This window comes from Arvicanthis niloticus, chromosome 6 (genome assembly GCF_011762505.2).
Source record: "Arvicanthis niloticus isolate mArvNil1 chromosome 6, mArvNil1.pat.X, whole genome shotgun sequence".
Lineage (NCBI taxonomy): Eukaryota > Metazoa > Chordata > Mammalia > Rodentia > Muridae > Arvicanthis > Arvicanthis niloticus.
Genome location: NC_047663.1, coordinates 31,513,311 through 31,532,860, shown reverse-complemented (window position 1 = coordinate 31,532,860; position 19,550 = coordinate 31,513,311). Strand labels below are relative to the sequence as shown.

At 39.8% G+C, this 19,550-nt stretch overlaps 3 protein-coding genes across 9 annotated transcripts in view; 1 reads left to right on the top strand and 2 right to left on the bottom strand.

Moving 5' to 3' along the window:
• The window catches only part of Stxbp4 (syntaxin binding protein 4), a 155,870-nt gene extending 144,992 nt beyond the window's left edge, over positions 1–10,878 (bottom strand). For all 7 annotated transcript variants that reach the window (XM_034507119.2, XM_076936025.1, XM_076936029.1 and 4 more), the window contains exon 1: positions 10,791–10,878. The gene's annotated coding sequence lies outside the window, so the exon portion shown is untranslated. The remainder of the gene's footprint in view (positions 1–10,790) is intronic.
• A 26-nt stretch (positions 10,879–10,904) lies between these two features.
• Positions 10,905–18,297, top strand: Cox11 (cytochrome c oxidase copper chaperone COX11). Its single transcript, XM_034505786.2, has 4 exons — positions 10,905–11,311; positions 13,107–13,262; positions 14,547–14,672; positions 15,281–18,297. Exons 1-4 carry the CDS (start codon positions 10,949–10,951, stop codon positions 15,461–15,463), a joined length of 828 nt encoding a protein of 275 aa, XP_034361677.1. The 5' UTR covers positions 10,905–10,948; the 3' UTR covers positions 15,464–18,297.
• Positions 16,653–19,550, bottom strand: part of Tom1l1 (target of myb1 like 1 membrane trafficking protein) — a 44,657-nt gene continuing 41,759 nt past the window's right edge. Inside the window, exons 15-16 of the mRNA XM_034505785.2 lie at positions 17,822–17,886; positions 16,653–17,295 (exon numbers count right to left, since the gene is read on the bottom strand). Of these exons, the coding sequence (XP_034361676.1) occupies positions 17,823–17,886 (64 nt within the window). The 3' untranslated portion in view covers positions 16,653–17,295; position 17,822. The remainder of the gene's footprint in view (positions 17,296–17,821; positions 17,887–19,550) is intronic.

Sequence of the window (19,550 nt, the reverse complement as noted above, 5' to 3'; positions counted from 1 at the left end):
TTTCTACACATCCTCGCCAGCATCTGCTATCACCTGAGTTTTTGATTTTAGTCATTCTGACTGGTGTGAGGTGGAATCTCAGGGTTGTTTTGATTTGCATTTTCCTGATGACTAAGGATGCTGAACATTTCTTTAGGTGCTTCTTGGCCATTCGAGTTTCCTCAGTTGAGAATTCTTTGTTTAGCTCTGTACCCCATTTTTAATAGGGTTATTTGGTTGTCTGGAGTCTAATTTCTTGAGTTCTTTGTATATATTGGAAATATATACAAAGCTCTTGAAGATCTCAGAAGATGGAAAGATCTCCCATGCTCATGGATTGGCAGGATTAATATAGTAAAAATGGCCATCTTGCCAAAAGCAATCTATAGATTCAATGCAATCCCCATTAAAATCCCAACTCAATTCTTTACAGAGTTAGAAAGAGAAATTCTGAAATTCATTTGGAATAACAAAAAACCCGGGATAGCAAAAACTATTCTGAACAATAAAAGAACTTCTGGGGGAATTGCCATCCCTGACCTCAAGTTGTACTACAGAGCAATAGTGATAAAAAACAAACAAACAAACAAACAAAACAAAAAAAAAAAACAAAAAAATACCCCAACCAAACAAAAAACAGCAACAACAAAACCTGCATGGTATTGATACAGAGACAGGCAGGAAGATAAATGGAATAGAATTGAAAACCCAGAAATGAACCCACACATCTATATCTTTGACAAAGGAGCTAAAACTGTCCAGTGGAAAAGGACAGCATGTTCAACAAATGGCACTGGTTCAACTGGAGGTCAGCATGTAGAAGAATGCAAATACATCCATTCTTATCTTCTTGTACAAAGTTCAAGTCCAAGTGGATAAAGGACCTTCACATAAAACCAGATACACTGAAACTAATAGAAGAGAAGGTGGGAAAGAACCTCGAATACTTGGGCACAAGGGAAAAGTTCCTGAACAGAACACCAATGGCTTATGCTCTAAGATCAAGAATTGACAAATGGGACCTCATAAAATTGCAAAGTTTCTGTAAGGCAAAGGACACTAACAATAGGACAGAATGGCAACCAACAGATTGGGAGAGTTCTTCATCTTGTTCTGAAGGTACACAGAAGAAAACTGGCTTCCAGGCAGTTAGGAGGAAGCTCTCTCAAAGCCCACTCCCACAGTGATGTACTTCCTCCAACAAGGCCACAACTTCTAATAGTGCCACGCCCCAGGCCAAGCATATACAAACCACCATAAGGAGGTTAGGGAAAAATGAAAGGGAAAACCAAAACACTTTAGGACAGTCTTTTGGGGATCCATAATGGTAGTAAATGCAAATCCAGGGTTTTTATTACAGGTGAGGTGTCTTTTTAAAAATATACAGTATTTGTAGTTATTCTTTGAGACTATCATACATGTATATAATACATTCTGATCAGTCAGCCTGTTTCCTTCTCCGACCTTCTCCACATTGTTTGCAACTTCATGTCTTCTTTATAAAAGAAAGCAACCCATTGGATCCAAATAGTGTTGCCCATACGTGCGTGGTTATGAAATTACAGGTATTACGATACTTTATGGCTGGTGAGAGGTGATTTAGCAAACATAAAATATTTGCTCACTGCTTTATGGAGTAGCTCATCAATATAAAGCATCTAGCTGGCACTTCTTGGCACACGTACAAGCTAGTGTTTATGTAAACTTGACATAAGCTAGAGTCATCAGAGAAGGAAACCTCAATTAAGAAAATCTCTCCTTTAAGACTGGGTTGCAGGCAAGCCTGTTAGACATTTTCTTAACTAGCGATTGGTAGGGAGGGCACTGCCCACTGTAGCTGGTGCCATCTCTGGGCTGGTGACACTGAGGTCAATAAGAAAGCAGCTTGAATAAGCCACGAGGAACAAGCCAGTAAGTAGTTCCCCTCTATTGCCTGTGTCAGTTCCTGCCTGCAGGTTCCTGCCATGTTTGAGAACTTGTCCTGATTTCCTCCAGTGATGAACAATGACGTGTAAGTGTAAGCCCAGTAAACTCATTCTTCCCCAACTTGCTTTTGGTCATGGTATTTCATCACAGCAATAGTGACCCTAACTAGTACAATGTACATTGTGCAGCAACTAACAGTCTGTTCCAGAGGCCTGAGCTCCATTTCTGCTGCCCAACTAGCTAAGACAGTTGAGAGGCCACTAACTTGGCCACAGTTTCTCCATATGTGAAAAAGCATGCACACCCATGTTGTAGTTGTTACATTACAAGTACTCTTGTGCTTCTTTGGGGCTGGGGGCGGGGGGTCCGTCGCACATTTTGTTTCTGAAACACACATGCCTCTTAAGGTGAGTCTGGCATGGGACAGTATAAAATCAGGTCATCTGTGAGGGACTAGAGTGGGAAACACAAGACTGCTGTAGAAATTTTAAGCCCAATCCGAGGTTTCTGCCTGGGCTTTGACCATTTAGTTCCTGGATAAATGACACACACCACCTTTATATTTACAATAAATCTTAAACAGCACAAGAGCTAGATAGATCTCTACCCTCTATGCTATTAGAATCTACTTTCTTATAGATAACCCCAAGTTATTACTTAGCATGTTTCATCTGGGCTGCTTATAACTTTTAGGGTTAGGTTTTAGTGAACTTACCTAACCCATGGTAGCTTCTCCTTCCTCCTTCACCTTCTCTCCCTATGTGGTTCTTCTCTGTCTCCAGCCTGGAAATCCTAAAACCTGCCTATGTCTGTTCTGCCCAGTCATTGGCTGTCGGCATCTTTATTCACCCATCAGAAATAACTTTGGGGCAGGGTCACATAGTGTCACTTGGGTCTACATGTGGATTATCTTGTCTTGGGGGCAACCAGGTCATGAGGTCCCACACTTCGCATTACAGTAAAATGAACAGCTTTGGAAATGGAGGCCACAGGCTGCAACCACATCACAGCAGAGCTTCTTCAAAACAGCATCAACTATGTATAAACCATGGGTTACTTAAGAACACTGGCACGGAAGAGATGGAGTAAGGAGAGAAGATGAAGAAGAGGAGAAGCTAGGTGATGAGAGAGAGAAAGAGAGAGGGGGCATGGAGGCAGATGTTCACATGTCTCCACCAGTCAAAGATAGTTTTTATATCTAGGTTGGGTATTGGGTTACGCTTCTGATTGAGCATTACCAAACTTATAAATCCTTTGATTAACATTTTAAAAAAATCGTATAAAAGCAAAAAGGAAAGTGGGGGCATGGGACAGGGGTGTTCTAGGGAGGGGAAATGGGGAAAGGGGATGGCATCTTAAATGTAAATAAAATATAAAATAAAAATAAATAAATAAAATTTAAAAAAAAAAAAAACACTGGCATGGCGGCTTTCATTCAAGAAAACTACTCTTCCCCATGAGTGATGACTTTTGTTCACTTTGTCCCTTCTTAAGTCTCTCTCTTGGGGGTGCAGAGAATTAAGAATGGCTCCTTTCACTTTACTTAACTCATCCTCTTTATGTAATGTGAAATTTTTATAAAGCCAAGATATGGAAGATGACGGAAAGTTTTTTCACTATCTCCTTTAGTCGGTATCCAAAGGCAATATTCACTCTGCTACTGCATTTTTCTTTCTCTTTTAGGGATTCAAGCAGCTTGGGAATGCTGCTCATTGTTCCTGGGGGCAGACACATAAGAATCTGCACATAGCCAAACCTTGCAGAAGACAATGGAAAATGCTTCAAAAATGGACTTTGGGGCTTTGTGATACATGAGGTCTTCACAGTAAAATCTCCAGAAACAGCCTCAACATAGGGAATGGACTACATTTTTGTCCTTGTGAATAAGCCAAAATTTCTGCTCTCAGTGATATGAGAAAAAAACAACAACAATAAACAGCTACGATGAAATGAGTTGTTTCAGCTACTGAGAGAAAATGTCAAAGGAGACTAGGCAAAGGAAGGTGAATTTACAGTAGGTAAGAACCAAACAGTAAGTCAGCCATGACTGGGGAAGAGACAGGAGACACATGGTTATGTGGGTACACACAGATCATGAAGAAGTGCAGCTAGACCATAGTGAATGGAGACAGGACAGGAGGGAACAGAGTAGCCAGGCTCTACACTGCCTCATCTGTACAGAAAGGTAAGGAGCTTGGAGCTTTGACTAATTTTAATTCAAAGACTAGTTTGACTATTCCTGGGAGATCAAGACTTGCCTTTTTACTTTAGTCCCTGTCTGTACTGAGCAAAGGTGGGACTCTCTGCTCTCTGCATTTCCCCTTAGAGGTCTACCTTTGTCTTTAATGTTGCTTATTCCAGTCAGTATACTGTTCCTTAAAACAAATCATGCCAGAATGTCAGTCAGTGTGGGGATATGACAGCAGGGTGTGTGTGTGTGTGTGTGTGTGTGTGTGTGTGTGTGTGTGTGTATCTGACTTGACCAGGACTAGCTAGAACAAGGCCTAATATACAATGATATATACAATGCAAACACAAGGCTCTACATTAAATGACTATTTAAAAATGCAGGACAGAAACAAGCAGAGACTCAAATTAAGTGCAAGGACTATCTAAAACAGTGAGACATGTTAGGAACAGTGTCCTTTAGAATAAACTGGACGAGCCACATATCCATGAAGGTGGCTTTATTGTGATAAATGTTATTGAATGAAGGGCATGTATTAGTGATTGGTTTCTTTTCATTCATCTGATCTGTCACTTAGAAAAGCTCATTAAAGACTATTTACAAGGACCAGTCCATCAAAAAGGCATAAAGTCAGCTGTCAGGAAATAAGACAGAAGGATACCAAGAGACTCTGAGGCAGCTTTATGGCGCCACTATGCACTAATTGGGATATAGTGGCTATCTAGCCTATTTCCAACTAAATTACAACTCATTTTTCTTACTATTTATATAACTATGTATTCCTTCATACTGTGTGCACAATTATTATAATAAATAACTCCCAATTAAATAGCTGCTAATACTATTAAAATCATTGCTAGGTATTTCACATTGCTGGATGAATCCAGGATGTCATCAATCTACAAGAATCCAGTAGGCAATCAAACTACTAGAAAATACAGATCAGTGGATAGCATATTTAGGAAGCGCTGCAATTATATTATATTTCAGAAATACTAAAATATATGAGCCAGACATGATGATACACAACTTTAATCCCAGTACTTAGAGGATGGTTGGCAGAGCCAAGCAGATCTGTTGAGTTTGAGGCCCACCTGGTCTACAGAGTGAGTTCTAGGACAACAGTGCTACATAGAGAAATACTGTCTCAGAAAATGAATGAATGAATGAATGAATGAATGATACATACACACACACACATACACACACACACACACTCAACTGCAAACCTTTATAATCTTTAATATCTTCAGAAAACCCAACAACCAGGTTAGACACCATTACGTGAATATCAAAAGATTTATATGACTATTTTACCTTATAAATGTAAACCTGGATATGATCATAGCTAACTAGAAGGAGTTTACCAGGTTTAATTAGTTTTTGCAGGTACTGGACATTAAGTGTCAAGTTTTTAACACCACTCCAGGCTTTATGTAATCACACTTCTGGCTTTAGAACAGGGTTCAACTAGTTCAAGGAGTTGACATTCCATCCACGGTGGGACACTACTGAGCATTAGTTACCACAGTGATTTATGCAGTATCACAAATACACACAGACTCACTGGAGTTATAGCCTAGGGTTATGCATTCATTTAAGGCTTTAGAGAAAAAAAAAAGAAATAAGTTTCAGCATTTCCTAATATTGCATCATTCTTATAGCCAGCTGTACATGTGAATCTTGAATTATAAGGTCCTTGACCTCAGGTCTCCACAGCATTTTCTGACTTCAATCTGTATTTAGCTCTAGTTTGTTCTTGCTCAGAAATCATCTTAACATGTGCTATCTAATATATAGAAACCTTCCCAAATTAATGATTTTAATCAAGGCAGAAGAACCTTTTTCTGATACTGAAAAGGAAGTAGCTGTGTTCACTGCTACCACTGTCCATTGACAAGCTGTTTTCTACACAGGGTGTAGAAAATACTGAGAAGCAGAGAGTCACAAACATTTTAAGCTTAAGCTCTAAGTTCTGATACTACCCAGATGATTAAGCTTACATAAGTTTATAGGTTACTTCAATACTGAGTCTGTTTTCTTGTTTTGTTTTTTGTTTTCATCTATAGAGTAGAAGATTGGTCTCAGTAAGGACTGAGCTCGGGAGAGGGTAGGAGAAGGGACTATTTTTTTGGAATCAAAGTCTTCCTACATGGCCCTTCTTCCTGCCTCCAGGTCTTTAAAACTGCCAGAAGCTGAATGGTCTAACTGTAGTCACTTTTCTTTTCACTCTGCCCTCTTTGATTTTGTCCTGCTGAGCTTTTAGATGGTGCCCAAACTGTAGCGTATTTTTGGGTTGATATACCAGGCAAAAGTGAGCTCAAAATCTCAACTACAGTGATTTGCTTATGTGCTGGGGGGAACAAACAGGAAGAAATATATATTTAAACAAAATGGTAGGCTTATTTTTCTTGTTGGGCACATATACACAACCGTAACATTATATATACAAGTCATATACAAGTCATCTAGTTCTATGTTGAGAATGTCTTGAAGTAGTGACTACTTCTGTTTCCTGGACATAAATATGAATCTCCACTAAAGGAGGTCAAACTCCTGCAGTAATGGCTGATGCCAAGGATAAATAGGTAGGAGAAAATGCAAGAGGAGCATGGAAAAGGTAAATTTTCCCCTTCTTCAGAACAGGAATTAATGGGTCTGTATTGACATAAACACAGAAGCAAGTAAGAATGTGTTAAAGGAGGACTGGAGAAATGGCTCAGCAGTTAAGAACACTCACTGCTCTCCCAGAGGTCCTGAGTCCAATTCCTAGCAACCACATAGTGGCTCACAACCATCTGTAATGGGATCTGATGCCCTCTTCTGGTATGTCTGAAGATAACTACCGAGTACTCACAAACATAAATAATTCTCTTAAAACAACAAAAAGAAGATGTTAAGGAGTAACACTCTGGCTTCCAGACGATTCCAACAGCTTCTCCCCACAAACCACGGTAGTTGTTTCTTAATGAGCATAAAATAATTTTTATGACCCTTGTAATAAAGAAACTTGGCCAGGTATGGTGATATACATCTGTAATTGCTGTGCTGGAGGCCGATGCAGGAGGATTTTTGAATTTGAGGCCAGCCTGGGTTTCTTTGGGAGACTCTGTCTCTAAACAACAAAAATAAAAACAAATCCCTGAAGATACACCTCAATAAAGAGATAAAAACCTTGGTCATAAATCAGGTTGACACTACGTGACTCCTAAGGAAATTCAATGAGACAAGCACATTACTTTAGTTGTGCTTCTGACAGAGGCTCATAAACCATCACACACAAAAATCAAATAAACGCATACCAAGGGATAGTATACCAATTAACCAGCAGGTAATTAAAAATCTCAAGGCCATGTAGAAAGGCTAAAGAACAACTTCACACTGGTGAAAACTAAAGGGGTAAGACAACTGGAAACACGGGCCATCCTGGACTGGATTCTAGACCTAAGTTGGAAATAAGGGCATAAGCAGTATTAATTTCAGCAGAGTTCATGGACACCAGGGTGTGAAGTTCTGAACTGGCACATTCCCTAAAACCCTCAGGTTGAAACCCTGTCCCTGGTGGAGCTCTGTTCAGATTAAAGAGTTATTAAGGTTAAATGAGATCATAATGGTGGAGCAACCAATTGATGAGAAGAGTTTGTGTGTCTTTAAGAAAGATGTCCCCAAGCTTGCTGACTACTGCCAGGCATGATAGTACACAAGTCTGCTACAAGTGAGAGAGAATCCTCATGAGAAATGAGCCAGCACCTTAATCTTGGTTCTCCAGCCTTCAGAAACAGAATGCCTTTGTTGAGTAACTACTCCGAAGTGTGCTGTTATAGAGGGCCAAGGTGATAGCATGGTACTGCTATGCTATGGTAGCGCAGCATTGGGCTGATGTTAAATACTTAATGGGTGCCTGTGATGTGTCCTTGTAATCAACACTCATGCAAGTATTCGGTTTCAGTTCCGAATATCATCTGGCTGCTCTCTTCTCCAAGGGTACAGGGAGCTTTAAGATCATCGAAACTAGGTAAAGGGTAAATAGGAAATGTATTATTTCTGCAATGTTGATATAACCTTTAAATTATTTCAAAGTAAAAATTGGAGATTGAAACATTTTAATTATCATCCAGAAACACTTTTATAAACATGAACTGTCATTTTACATTAACATACAGGAATTGGATTGGTACCTATTTTATTTTGTTTTATTTTATTAAGAGAAATCTAGAAAGACCTATATCACTTTACTGCTATCAAAATGGCTGTTCCGCAGATATTCACTTTCAATTAATAAATAAAAGCAGTCATGATTGCAACCCTGTTACTGACATATTTATACAGCTGCTTTGAATAATACAGAGAAAAATATACCTGGAGGGGGAAAATAGTTGAAGGAAATATATTGTTTGCTTTAAGTATATTAATGTTAGCATAGGATTTTTAAAAAAATGAACAAGCATATTGTCTGCATGTATGTGCCATGTATATGCAGTGCCTAAAGAAGCTAGAATCACATCCTTAGGAACTGAAGTCAGAGACAGTTCTGCGTCCCCAGGTGAGTGCTGGAAACTGAAGCCAGGTCTTCTGCAAGAATAGCAAATGCTCTTAAAGTCTGAGACACCTCTCCAGGCCCCTCATATGGAATTTGAGTCTACGCTGTAAGAAAACTAAAATGAGAGATCTAATCCTCAAAATTTTGACAATCTGGTATAAGAAACAAGATACATGCAGAGGGATAGGGTGACCAAGCACTGTCATAACAAAATGGAAGACAAAATTGTAGAGTTGGAATTTTGTTAACTTCTGTGACAATGTACAGGAGTGATGTCCTAGACAATGACCAGAGCCACTGGCACTGCAGTTTAGTGGCTCCGTGGCCACTACTCAGTTACTTCCTCAAGGCCATCATCCACTAAACTACAGAAGGCCTCACTTCTGCTTCCCCTTGCCCCGTTCATTCTCACCGTGTGACTAACATCATGTTCTTCCTTCAGTGTGAATAAATCAGATCCAATCACTTCTGAGTTCCTAACACTGAGCTTCCCTTAGACATGGCTTAAATGGCTCTGTAGTATCAGGTGACTGCGTCTGCTGTGACCCCATTTCTTTTCACTGTTAACTCTGCTCGTTATGCAAAGTCTACACTGACCCTGTTTTGTCTTTTTTTTTTTTTTATTTGTTGTGGTTGTTGTTGTTTGGTTTGGCTGTTCTTTAATCCTATCCAACCTATTTCTGCCTCTGGACTGGTACACGACATGAGATTGTTGTCTCGTGGATAGCAGTTTTTTCACAGTTCAAGAGTAGGCTCAAATGTCACCTCTAGGAAGCCTTATTTTACCTCTGACAGGGACAGAACTTCAGAATCCCTCCCCATTGTCACTTTCGATTACTCCATGCCATCAGCTACTTTCATAGCAGGCACTGTTATTTGAAATTACTTTATTTACACTTCTTTTCTAAGTCCTTCTGTAGAGACTGCAATCAATAACAAAAGTGATTGTGCCTGACTTAGTTTGGGATGTCCCCGACATTTAAAAAAAAAAAAAAAAAAAGTATGGTTCAGTAAGAGTCAAGGAGTAAGTGCTGACTGACTGACATCTCTTCCGGCTTTCAGTTGTAATCCACAAAGTGGGGATAATTAGACCCACAGTGGCCATCAGAAATAATCTCTAGCTTTATGGAGGTGGAAAGGTGGGCATGAGAGAGCTACTGGTTTCTTATAGCTTCTGGAAGGAGAAAAGTCAGTTTTCTTTAATGGTATAGTTGATCACACGCATTGATCACTAGTTTGCCTTCAGACTGGACTCAATAGAGTAGGCGGAAGGGTAGATCTGGGAGGAGCCTGGAGTAGGGGATGAATATGATCCAAATACAGAGTAAAATACCCTCAAAGAATTAATTAAAAATAGCCATTATTTTGCAAAAGAAATGACCTTTTATAAAATTCTTACTGTGCCTCAAGCAATGGCAAAATCACATTATATTCTTATCCCCATGAACTACTGTGGTTTCCATTCACGAAATAAGGCCATCAGGTTACAGAGAAGTCATAATAAAATAAAATTTATTCAAGGACAAGAATTGAGTAAATTCATTAATGCTTAACCTCCGAATCTGCTCTTAGTGCTATTTAAAACTGCTCCTTGTTTGGCGAGTATTAGAGAACTGAAGACAGCTTTAGCGTATTTCCCAGGGGTCTCTGTCTGCAAGATGCACATCTTTCTTCCTTCAGTCCCTCTGCTAAAGGTCCCCATGTCCTGGTCCCTCTATTCTGAACAAACTTGATTTTTTCCCGATGGCTTTCTGATTTGATGGGTTTTGCTAGGTAAATAGCAGAGTGGTTATCAGCGCAATGGAAGACACGGGGCTGAGAAGATGCACACGTCGAGGGCGTTGGAGAGAAATGCGGTGGTCACCGTAAGTGTTCCTGAGAGAGGGAAGTTTGCCTGCGCTCAGTCAGAGGCAGTAAGCAATGGGGCTTAGCGAACCCCAAGTGGAAGCCCCGCGGCAGGGCTGCCGCTGGGGGCCGCTAGGCTGAGACAAAGGCTGGCGGAGTTTGGGAAGATGCGGGTACAATGCCCAGTGAGGAGCTTGCACGCCGAAGGCCTAAATGCATTTTCCTCAAAGTAAATTAAAGAAGTAGCACAAGGAAACAAAGTGCGAAGCACAAGTCGTCTAGCAAAAAAAAAAAAAAAAAACGCGAACTTACCCTCTTCGGGCCACCCGGCCTCCGTAGCGCGACTGCTACCTGTGGAATCTGGTAGTCAAGGCAGCGGCGGGGCTCAAGCCGGGTACCGCGAGAGTCGGGAGGTCTCGCGAGATCTCGCCTGGTGGCCCTGACAGGCGGGCGTTCTTTCCGGGGGGGTTATGGGAGGGCTCTGGTGTCCGGGATGGAGGTTCGTGGTTTTGTGTGGCCGGGGCTGGAGCCAGTCCGGGTGGCCGGGGCGAACTGTGCTGAACGGAGAGCGTGTTCTTAGGCCCGGGTGGAATGGGCTCGGAGGCGCGGACGGGGGACTGAGAGGCTTCGGGACATGGAAGCGGCCGAGCGGGGCCCGGGGTCCCGCCGCGCAGCCGCCACGGCGGCCGAGGAGCAGCAACCCTTTCCAGCGCGCGCAGGAGGACGAGTGGCGGCGGCGGAACAAGACGGTGCTCACCTACGTGGCCGCGGCCGCCGTGGGCATGCTGGGGGCCTCCTACGCCGCGGTGCCCCTCTATCGGCTCTACTGCCAGGTAGGACGGAGGAGGCGTGGCACGGGTCCCACCCGAGCCATCAATCACCCCGTCGGGGAGGCCGAGGTTACCCGCCCGGGGTCGCCTCGGTTCCAGACCGGGAAGGACGTGCCCAAGGTCACTAAAAAAAAAAACTTGCACGTGGATGCAGGTTCGGGTAATGATGGAGCTGGTGCCACCCCTCAAAGGGCTAGCAATGCAGCCATTCTTTGAAGCACAGGGATACGGAACTGCTGGCACTTCGTGAGTATAGGTTAGAGAAGCTGTCGCATACCAAGAGGTTCACAGGACACCCTCCTCCCCCAAATAATTGTCCAACCTAAAGTGCCAGTAGTCCCGAGACCGACAGAAATGGAATTGACACTCCTGCGTGTATGTTCACATGCTTTCGTCTGGCTAGGTTAGCAACAGGCTAGGCTAGGTTAGCCTTAGGTTTAAAAAAAGAAAAAGAAAAAAAGAAAATCAAGTTCCACGTTGAACACTGGTATTAACAAAAGGATGCCCTGTTACTTAGGGAATCACTGAGTTTGAGAGCATGAAATAAGAAAGTACATATAGGAAGCTATAGAATGGTCCCATTTTATGAGTAAACTAAAATGTAACCCAGGGAAACTGTGATTGACTCAGTAATAGATATAGGCTGGAGCCGGACATTATTTTCCTGTTTTCTACGTTTTAGTTTAAACACTAAACTTGAGAAACGTCAATAACATGCCCTTAGACTATATAAGGGATTGTTATTGGAGAAGGGCACACTTAAATTGCTTTTTATTCAGCCGATTTAAATTCTTTAGGAAAAAAAAATAGTTCATCTTAAAACTTAGTCTCTTAAACAGAATCATATCCTTACCTGTTAGATAAGGTCAAATTCATGATTTATCTTTTAGGATTAAAGTTTAATTTGACAGTATCGAGAGAAAGCTAAGTAACTTGTGTAACAAGTGAAAGAAAGATTAAAATATTAATATTAATATTAATATTGTAGGTTTTTTGTTTTTGCATCCTCCTTTAGGCTCCTTTGTTTTTCTGGTGTAAGAAAGGTAAATTCTCTGGAAGTCAGAATTCTGGTAACCTCAAGCAGCAGTACACCTTGAAGGTTGCACCACCTCCACATCCCATAAGGAAATAATGGCAATGAGGAAACGTCAGACACAAATTACTCTTTGGTACTTTATGGTAGTTGGCTGGGTAGCCAAAAAAGAAAAAGAAAGTCAGGTACTCATTAACTTGTGAAGAAGGATAAGTAGGCTGTGTGTATGCAGAGAATTACAGCTAAGAGGCAAAAAAACAGTAGCCATCCAACGTGGAAAAGCATTTATGATGCCCTAGGAAAGCAGAATATAAAAATAAAGCTCTGAACTAATTTGAACTATCAAATCCATGGTACAGAAAAGTATACACAGGAACATGGAAAAGTAGATAGTTCTGTGTTTAAGTTGAAATGACCAGGTTTGGATAAAGTTTTTTTTTTAAGTGAATAATAGTTTATGTAAAATATACTAGCAGTGAAGGAACTCTGTTTAAAGAAAGTTACACTTGAAAATATTTGCTGTCCTCTCAGAGATTAATAGTTTGTCTTCAAAATCTGCTTTTTAAAATGACTCACTGCTGAAAAAGTAGGACTCACTTTAACAAAGAACATGTAAACCGTTGACGCAGTCACAGGAATGGTCGGGGGTAGCATACAGTTTGGCTCTAAGTAAAACATTCAATCGCTTTTCAAACTTTACTTTTATCCAGTAAGTAAGTGAAGATCTAAAGGCTGCTGCTTACCATATCCAGTGTCTTGTTCTAGACTACTGGACTGGGAGGATCAGCAGTAGCAGGACACTCGTCAGACCAGATTGAAAACATGGTGCCTGTTAAGGACCGCATCATCAAGGTCACCTTCAATGCTGATGTTCATGCCGGTCTCCAGTGGAACTTCAGACCTCAGCAAACAGAGATATATGTGAGTAACTATTGCACCTGTCTAAGGTCATTTCAGAATGCTAGGACACCCCGTGAGTAATTATACTCAATAATTGTGGAATATAGTTCATGAAATGTAGTTATTCAGTTAGTGTTTTGAAATGTCTGCTTTTTAAAAGTGCCTTCTCTTTGTATGTATCATTAGAGGTTTTTGTGACAGAGTCTCAATGTGTAGCCCAACCTGGCCTAAAACTCATGGTCCTGCCTCAACTTAGCCTTGCTCGCTATTTTTCTTGATTTCTCCATGCATTAACCTTTGTTTTAAACAAAGGTTTTATTCAGTCATTTTTATTCTGTAAACTTATTGTAATTAGATTCAACCATGGCATGAAGATGTATGTGAATTAGGGGTATAGAGGGATGTTCTTTGTATGGTGCTGGCTGTATTTTAACTTTTAATAACTTGGAACAATGTCATGTGTTTATAATCATGATTAAAAGCTGATTGAATTCCTTGGTCATTAATGTTGAGTTTATGGCAGTACCTGGTCAGATAACAAGAAAAATGTGGAGAATCATTGGTAATAATAAAAAGTAATTTACTGTTTTATCAGAAGTAGTTCTGTCCCTCAAAAAAAAAAAAAAAAAAAAAAAAAAAAAAAAAAAAAAAAAAAAAAAAAAAAAAAAACTGTAACTTTGAGGGTAGGAGAAAGTACTGATGTCTGAACCAGGGTCACTCCACATTGAGCTATGCAACCCCACTACCAAAAGGTTTAGGTTTGAGGTGGTTTTTTCGATGGTAACAGAAGTAACTATTCTTCTATATTGCATTCATATACTTGGACATGTTTTACTAATTGCAGTCCTGCGAGGGTCTGGAGTGAGATTTGCATGTTGGTTGGAGATGACTCACAAAGCTTTCATTCCAAACGTTACTATTAACAAACTGTTATAAATCATAGTGCTTGTCCAGTTTAGTGAACATCACCTATCTTCACTAAGGATTTTGTACGTTATAGTTTTGGATAATGGTTCAAATTGGATGGCAGTAAACAGGGTGATGGTGAAATGGTACAGGCAACAGGATATCCAATGGAAAATTTTTATGGCCTTGGTTGCCGCTGTTTTTTGTTGTTTTTAATTTTTCAAATTATTAACTTCTTAACAGATTTTGTTTGGTTGGTTTTACTACAACAAGATAGGCTTGTTGCAATATTTACAATACATTGGACTAGGTATTATGGTCCAATGAATAGGCAAATAATGACTTAATTTAGCAAGAGGAAAGAAGGGCATTGGAGTTAATATATGTTTATTAAAACAGGTGGTACCAGGAGAGACCGCACTGGCATTTTATAAAGCTAAGAATCCTACTGACAAACCAGTAATTGGAATTTCTACATATAATGTTGTACCATTTGAAGCTGGGCAATATTTCAATAAAATACAGGTAAGCTGAATATAAACTTTATAATAAATGTTTGAGAAACTGCTTAGTGTGAATTAAATGCTTTTAGTTTCTAAAAATTCTTTTCTGGCTGGGTATTGTATAATTCACGTTAGTACTCAGAAGGCTGAGATGGGAACAGGGCCATGAGGTAGAGGCCAGCCAGATATGTAATTGATCCTAAGCCAACCTAGGCTATAGTGTGAGACCCTGATTCAGAAAAAGAAAAACCAAAAGCGTCAATTAGTACTTATTTTGTCTAAATATAAAGCCTTTTTAAAAACTCTTCATTGCCTACACTAGCTAGATGGTGTTTGCTCCTTTTGGTTGTTTGGAGACAGGGTCTGTGTAATTCTGACTGTCCTGGGGCTCTGTGTAGACCAAGGCTGACTGGAACATACAGAGACCCACCTGCCTATGCCTTCCAAGTGGTGGCATCAAAGGGCTACACCACTATATCTGGCTACTATATTTGTAACCATTAAAGCAAAACTTAGTCTTTGATAAAAAGATGCTGTTGTCCTATAATGACACTTAAGGGCAGGAAATGAATATTGCTTTAAGCAATAGAGTAGGTCTGCTATTCACCAAGTATCTTTCTATAATTGTAGTGCTTCTGTTTTGAAGAACAAAGACTTAATCCACAAGAAGAAGTAGATATGCCAGTATTTTTCTACATTGATCCTGAATTTGCAGAAGATCCACGAATGGTGAATGTCGATCTCATCACTCTTTCTTACACTTTTTTTGAAGCGAAGGAAGGGCACAAGTTGCCAGTTCCAGGCTATAATTGAAGTAGTTCTCAAGACCTGCTTCAGATTTGTGATTTTTGGAAAATCATATATTGTGCTTTCTCAGAAGAGAAATATTCTACAGTAATATATTTTGAAACCTTGTATTTTAAATGGTTTTTATCTTTCTTTCTTTGCAACTTCATTTATCCCACTTATGACTGAGAAAACAAGTTCAGAACTCAGTCTGTGGTGAAAAGATGCTGCTATCCTGTGAGGTACTTAAGGACAGGAAACAACTGCTGCTCTGTCTTAAGTAGTAGAATATGAATGTTGTTCATGTTCTAAGTTTGAAGAATATAAGACTGCCCAGGGTGTCACGAGTGTGACTATTAAAAACTGCATCATGGGCCAGGGAGGTGAATCAGAGGGTTAAAGTGTTTGCCACATAGGCCTGACAACTTGAGTTCTGGTTTCTGGAACCAGCTTTAAAAGAGTGAATGTAGTAGCTCACATCTGTAATCCCAGTGTTCTTCCAGTGAGACGGGAGGTTGAGCCAGGAGAGTCAGCTTGCTTGTGTATGCATGCTCTGGCTGCCCACACACAGAAAAAAAAACTGCTTTATATAAACTGCTTTAATAGTTCAGTTTAATTCCTCCTGAAGCATTAGCCCTTCATACCTATAATAATGTATCTGAAAACTTCGAAAAAGAAACCATACACAAGTGTTTTACTTCATAGGCATGCTGTTTGCTGGTTTCCTTCAGTACAAACTGACACCATGTAAAATTTTAAAAATTAATTTATCTTCTTAGTATATGGGGAAGATGCATGGCACCCATGCTGCAGCAGACAATGTAGTAGTCAGTGGGCAAGCTGTGGGAGACAGCTTTCTCTACTGTGAGCGTCTCAGGAATTAGAGACAGCAGCAAAGGCCTCCACCTGCTGAACTCTTTTGGCTGAATCAAAAGAAGACTCTGTGGAAAAGAAGTCACTTGCTCCGAAGTTTGCATTCTTAGTTCGAGCGTGGCTTTTTCTGTTAAGCTTGAGGGCTGTTTTATTCAGAGTACTGACTAGATAATCACCTGGAAATGATGGTATCCTGATCTAACAGAAGAATTACATCTGCTAGTCTAAGCTAGCATTTACTGTCATAATTCAAAATTCATTAATGTTATCACGTAAGGGTGAAATTGTGAAGACCTACTGACATAAAAGCTCATTAAACTGGAAGATAAAAACAACACAACTCTGACAAATTAATAGTAATTTAATTTTATATAAATGATGCACTGTCCTGTTTTCCAGTTATATTTGTTTCAAATCAGAATGTAAATTATAATAAAAGGCAAGAATGTTTAACATTATAAAGAACTAACTACAACTAACGGCCACCTGATGGAGTGACCTGCTCAGGCACTTGAAATATCATTAAACAAGTCATCAAGTTTTTCAAGCAATTCTAAACCAAAATGTTATTTATAAACAGGTACAAACTGAATTCTACATTCAGATTCAGTTAAATAAAGGCACTCATTTTCTTCCTTTCCCCATCTGTTTATAATGTTTTATAGTAGGATGATCAATCGTAAAGTACCCCTATCATATATGTGTCATGATTTGTACTGTAGCAATGCCTGCACAACATAAGAGTCCATAGTTTAACCAGTTGGCCTAGTACTAGGCAGTTTTCCTCACAACCAGATTTTCCTGAAATCTCAAGCCATTGTCAGGAGCAGCAGTGTTGGCCAGGAAGTGTTAACTCTTCTCTTGAAGCTTCCAGCAGAGAAATGGTCCACTGAGGTTTTCCCTGTTGGCAAGTCTTGTCTTCCAGGCCTCAGTTGATCAGGGACTACGTTAGAGAACGGGCCCTTTGGGATGCTCAGTTCATGTATCTAAAATAAAGAGAAGACATTGGCCCATCTGCCCTTCCTGAACGCCTGGAAGACCACAGTTAAGCAGCAGAAAGGATGGAATGTATTTCCCCCATGATTACAGATGAGAAGGGAATAAAAAGAACAGGTCAGTGGTGACCAGGTGTCCAGTAGTGTGTGACTAGGATAATGGGCGCAGGAGCACTAATGATGGGCTCTGTTGGTCCAGGTATGTAAGCCTACCAGAGCCATTAGAGCTGCATTAAAATGACAAGGAATTTCTACTGATCACCTGGTTTTGTTAGCATTAATACTTATATACCCAAAACCAACTTTTGAATTTTCATGCCTCATTTCTAGATAAGAGAACAAAGATTATATTTCATTAGTGAGCACTGGTCATCACTAAGTAATTCAGAGGAACTTGGTAGTTGGAGGAACTAAGGCAAGTGTCAGACTTATGTGGTCCTTTCAGAATTTCATACAAAATGTGATAATTCTGCCGCAATTATATGAAAGTTAAGTTGCATAAGTTGGTGTCTATTACCTCAGCAGTCACTATGACTTTGAGTTCCTTTCTGGTGGTAAGCATCAATTTCTTCATAAACAGCTCTAAAAGAAAAGCCACCAAGGCAGAAGAATTACACATCAGTTTCAAAGTACCATTATCACCACCACTAGAACTAAAAATACAGGCTTTTCGGGGGGAGTTCAGACATCATAAGTGAATTAAAACAGAGGTCTTTAACCTTGAACTTATTCTAACATGAAGCATCTGATATTAGCATCTTTCCTATATCTTTTCAAACCAAGTTATCTTTACTTTTGATTTAAAGGAAAACTATGACTCAAATTTGGGCAGTTTGATTTTTTTTTCTTCAAAGATAAAGCTCTGGGTTTTAAACTATTTAAAAAATTTTAAGTCTGCCTTATTTAACATTGTATTATAATCTAAACAGGAGAAACCTGTAGCTTGTATTGGCCATCTTTGTACCTTTAATAAATTATAATTTTAATGATTTACTTCAGTTTTTTTCTATATACCTTTATATCTCAAAAATGTCTGTACCCAAAGATAACATTCATATGCAGAATGGTAGCAAAACACAGCTGGGGAAGCCTCCAAAATAACAGCACTATGAAACAAACCAAAGCAACTAACTTCATCAATTTTAAGATGTAGCTCCAGGTTTTTTTATACAGTGCAGTCTCTCATCCCATGGCTACTAGAACCTACCTCAGTGATCCTCTAGTCACCAACCTACACCCATCTTTTTACATTTGAGTTCTTACTTTCACTAACTTTTTAACATCAGAACATGGTTTCTGTCTCCACTAAAATGCTTTTTAATAAAATTACCTATTTCCATGTAACTTAGTCTAACATTGAGTTTTCGGTTGTTGACCTGTTTGTACTCTGGGTAGAGTTCATCATAGTTACCTCTGGCACTAGATCCCCATTCTCTGTGTTAGCATTTCCAGCTCACTGAATGTGCTAAAACTTGTTACTGGATTTCTATTCAAGTTCTTTTGCAGACTTGGCCACAACTAGCAATGCTGGCTCCTCTGACTCCCTTCTAGCCTTCACTTACGTTAGTTATTCCTGTTTCATCCACTCTAGTCACTATACCCTTTACTCTTGACAGGAATGACACATCATACATGCCTGCAAGTTTAACTTCTGTCACCATATTACATTTAATGTTTACAACAACAGAGAACTTGTCTTGTTGAAAGTCACTGCTTTCAATATACAGGAAATGTTCAACAAGAGAATTACATGTGTTTTGGAGATAAATCTATGTCCCAATTTTGGGGGGGGGGGGGGAATCCTTGGCCTGGGATTCCTGGCCAAGTGATATGAAAAGCCCAGAACTTCTAAGAGTCTATGCTTTTTCTTTAGTTCTGGATTTAATCAGACCTTCAGTGTACCTGAGGTTCTAAGTCTCCAGAAAGCAAGAACCACAGTGGTAAAGAGTTGAGGGTTATACTTCTCCAGCTTGCTTACTGACCATATGTCTCACCTGAGGTACCTAGACATGACATACCTAATTAAAGCTGTTAATTTGAATATGCTCAGGCATCTGACATAGCTGGACATGGGATTTAAGTACCAGTTTTTCTAACTACTAATATGTTCAGAGACATAGCTATTTTTATCAAGCATTACCTACAGAAATTTCATCATCCTGAGTTTGGAAAAGTGCTTAGCTGTTGGGTGTGATGGTATATGCCTATAATTTGAGCACGCAGGGCAGGAAGGTCTCCTGAGTCCA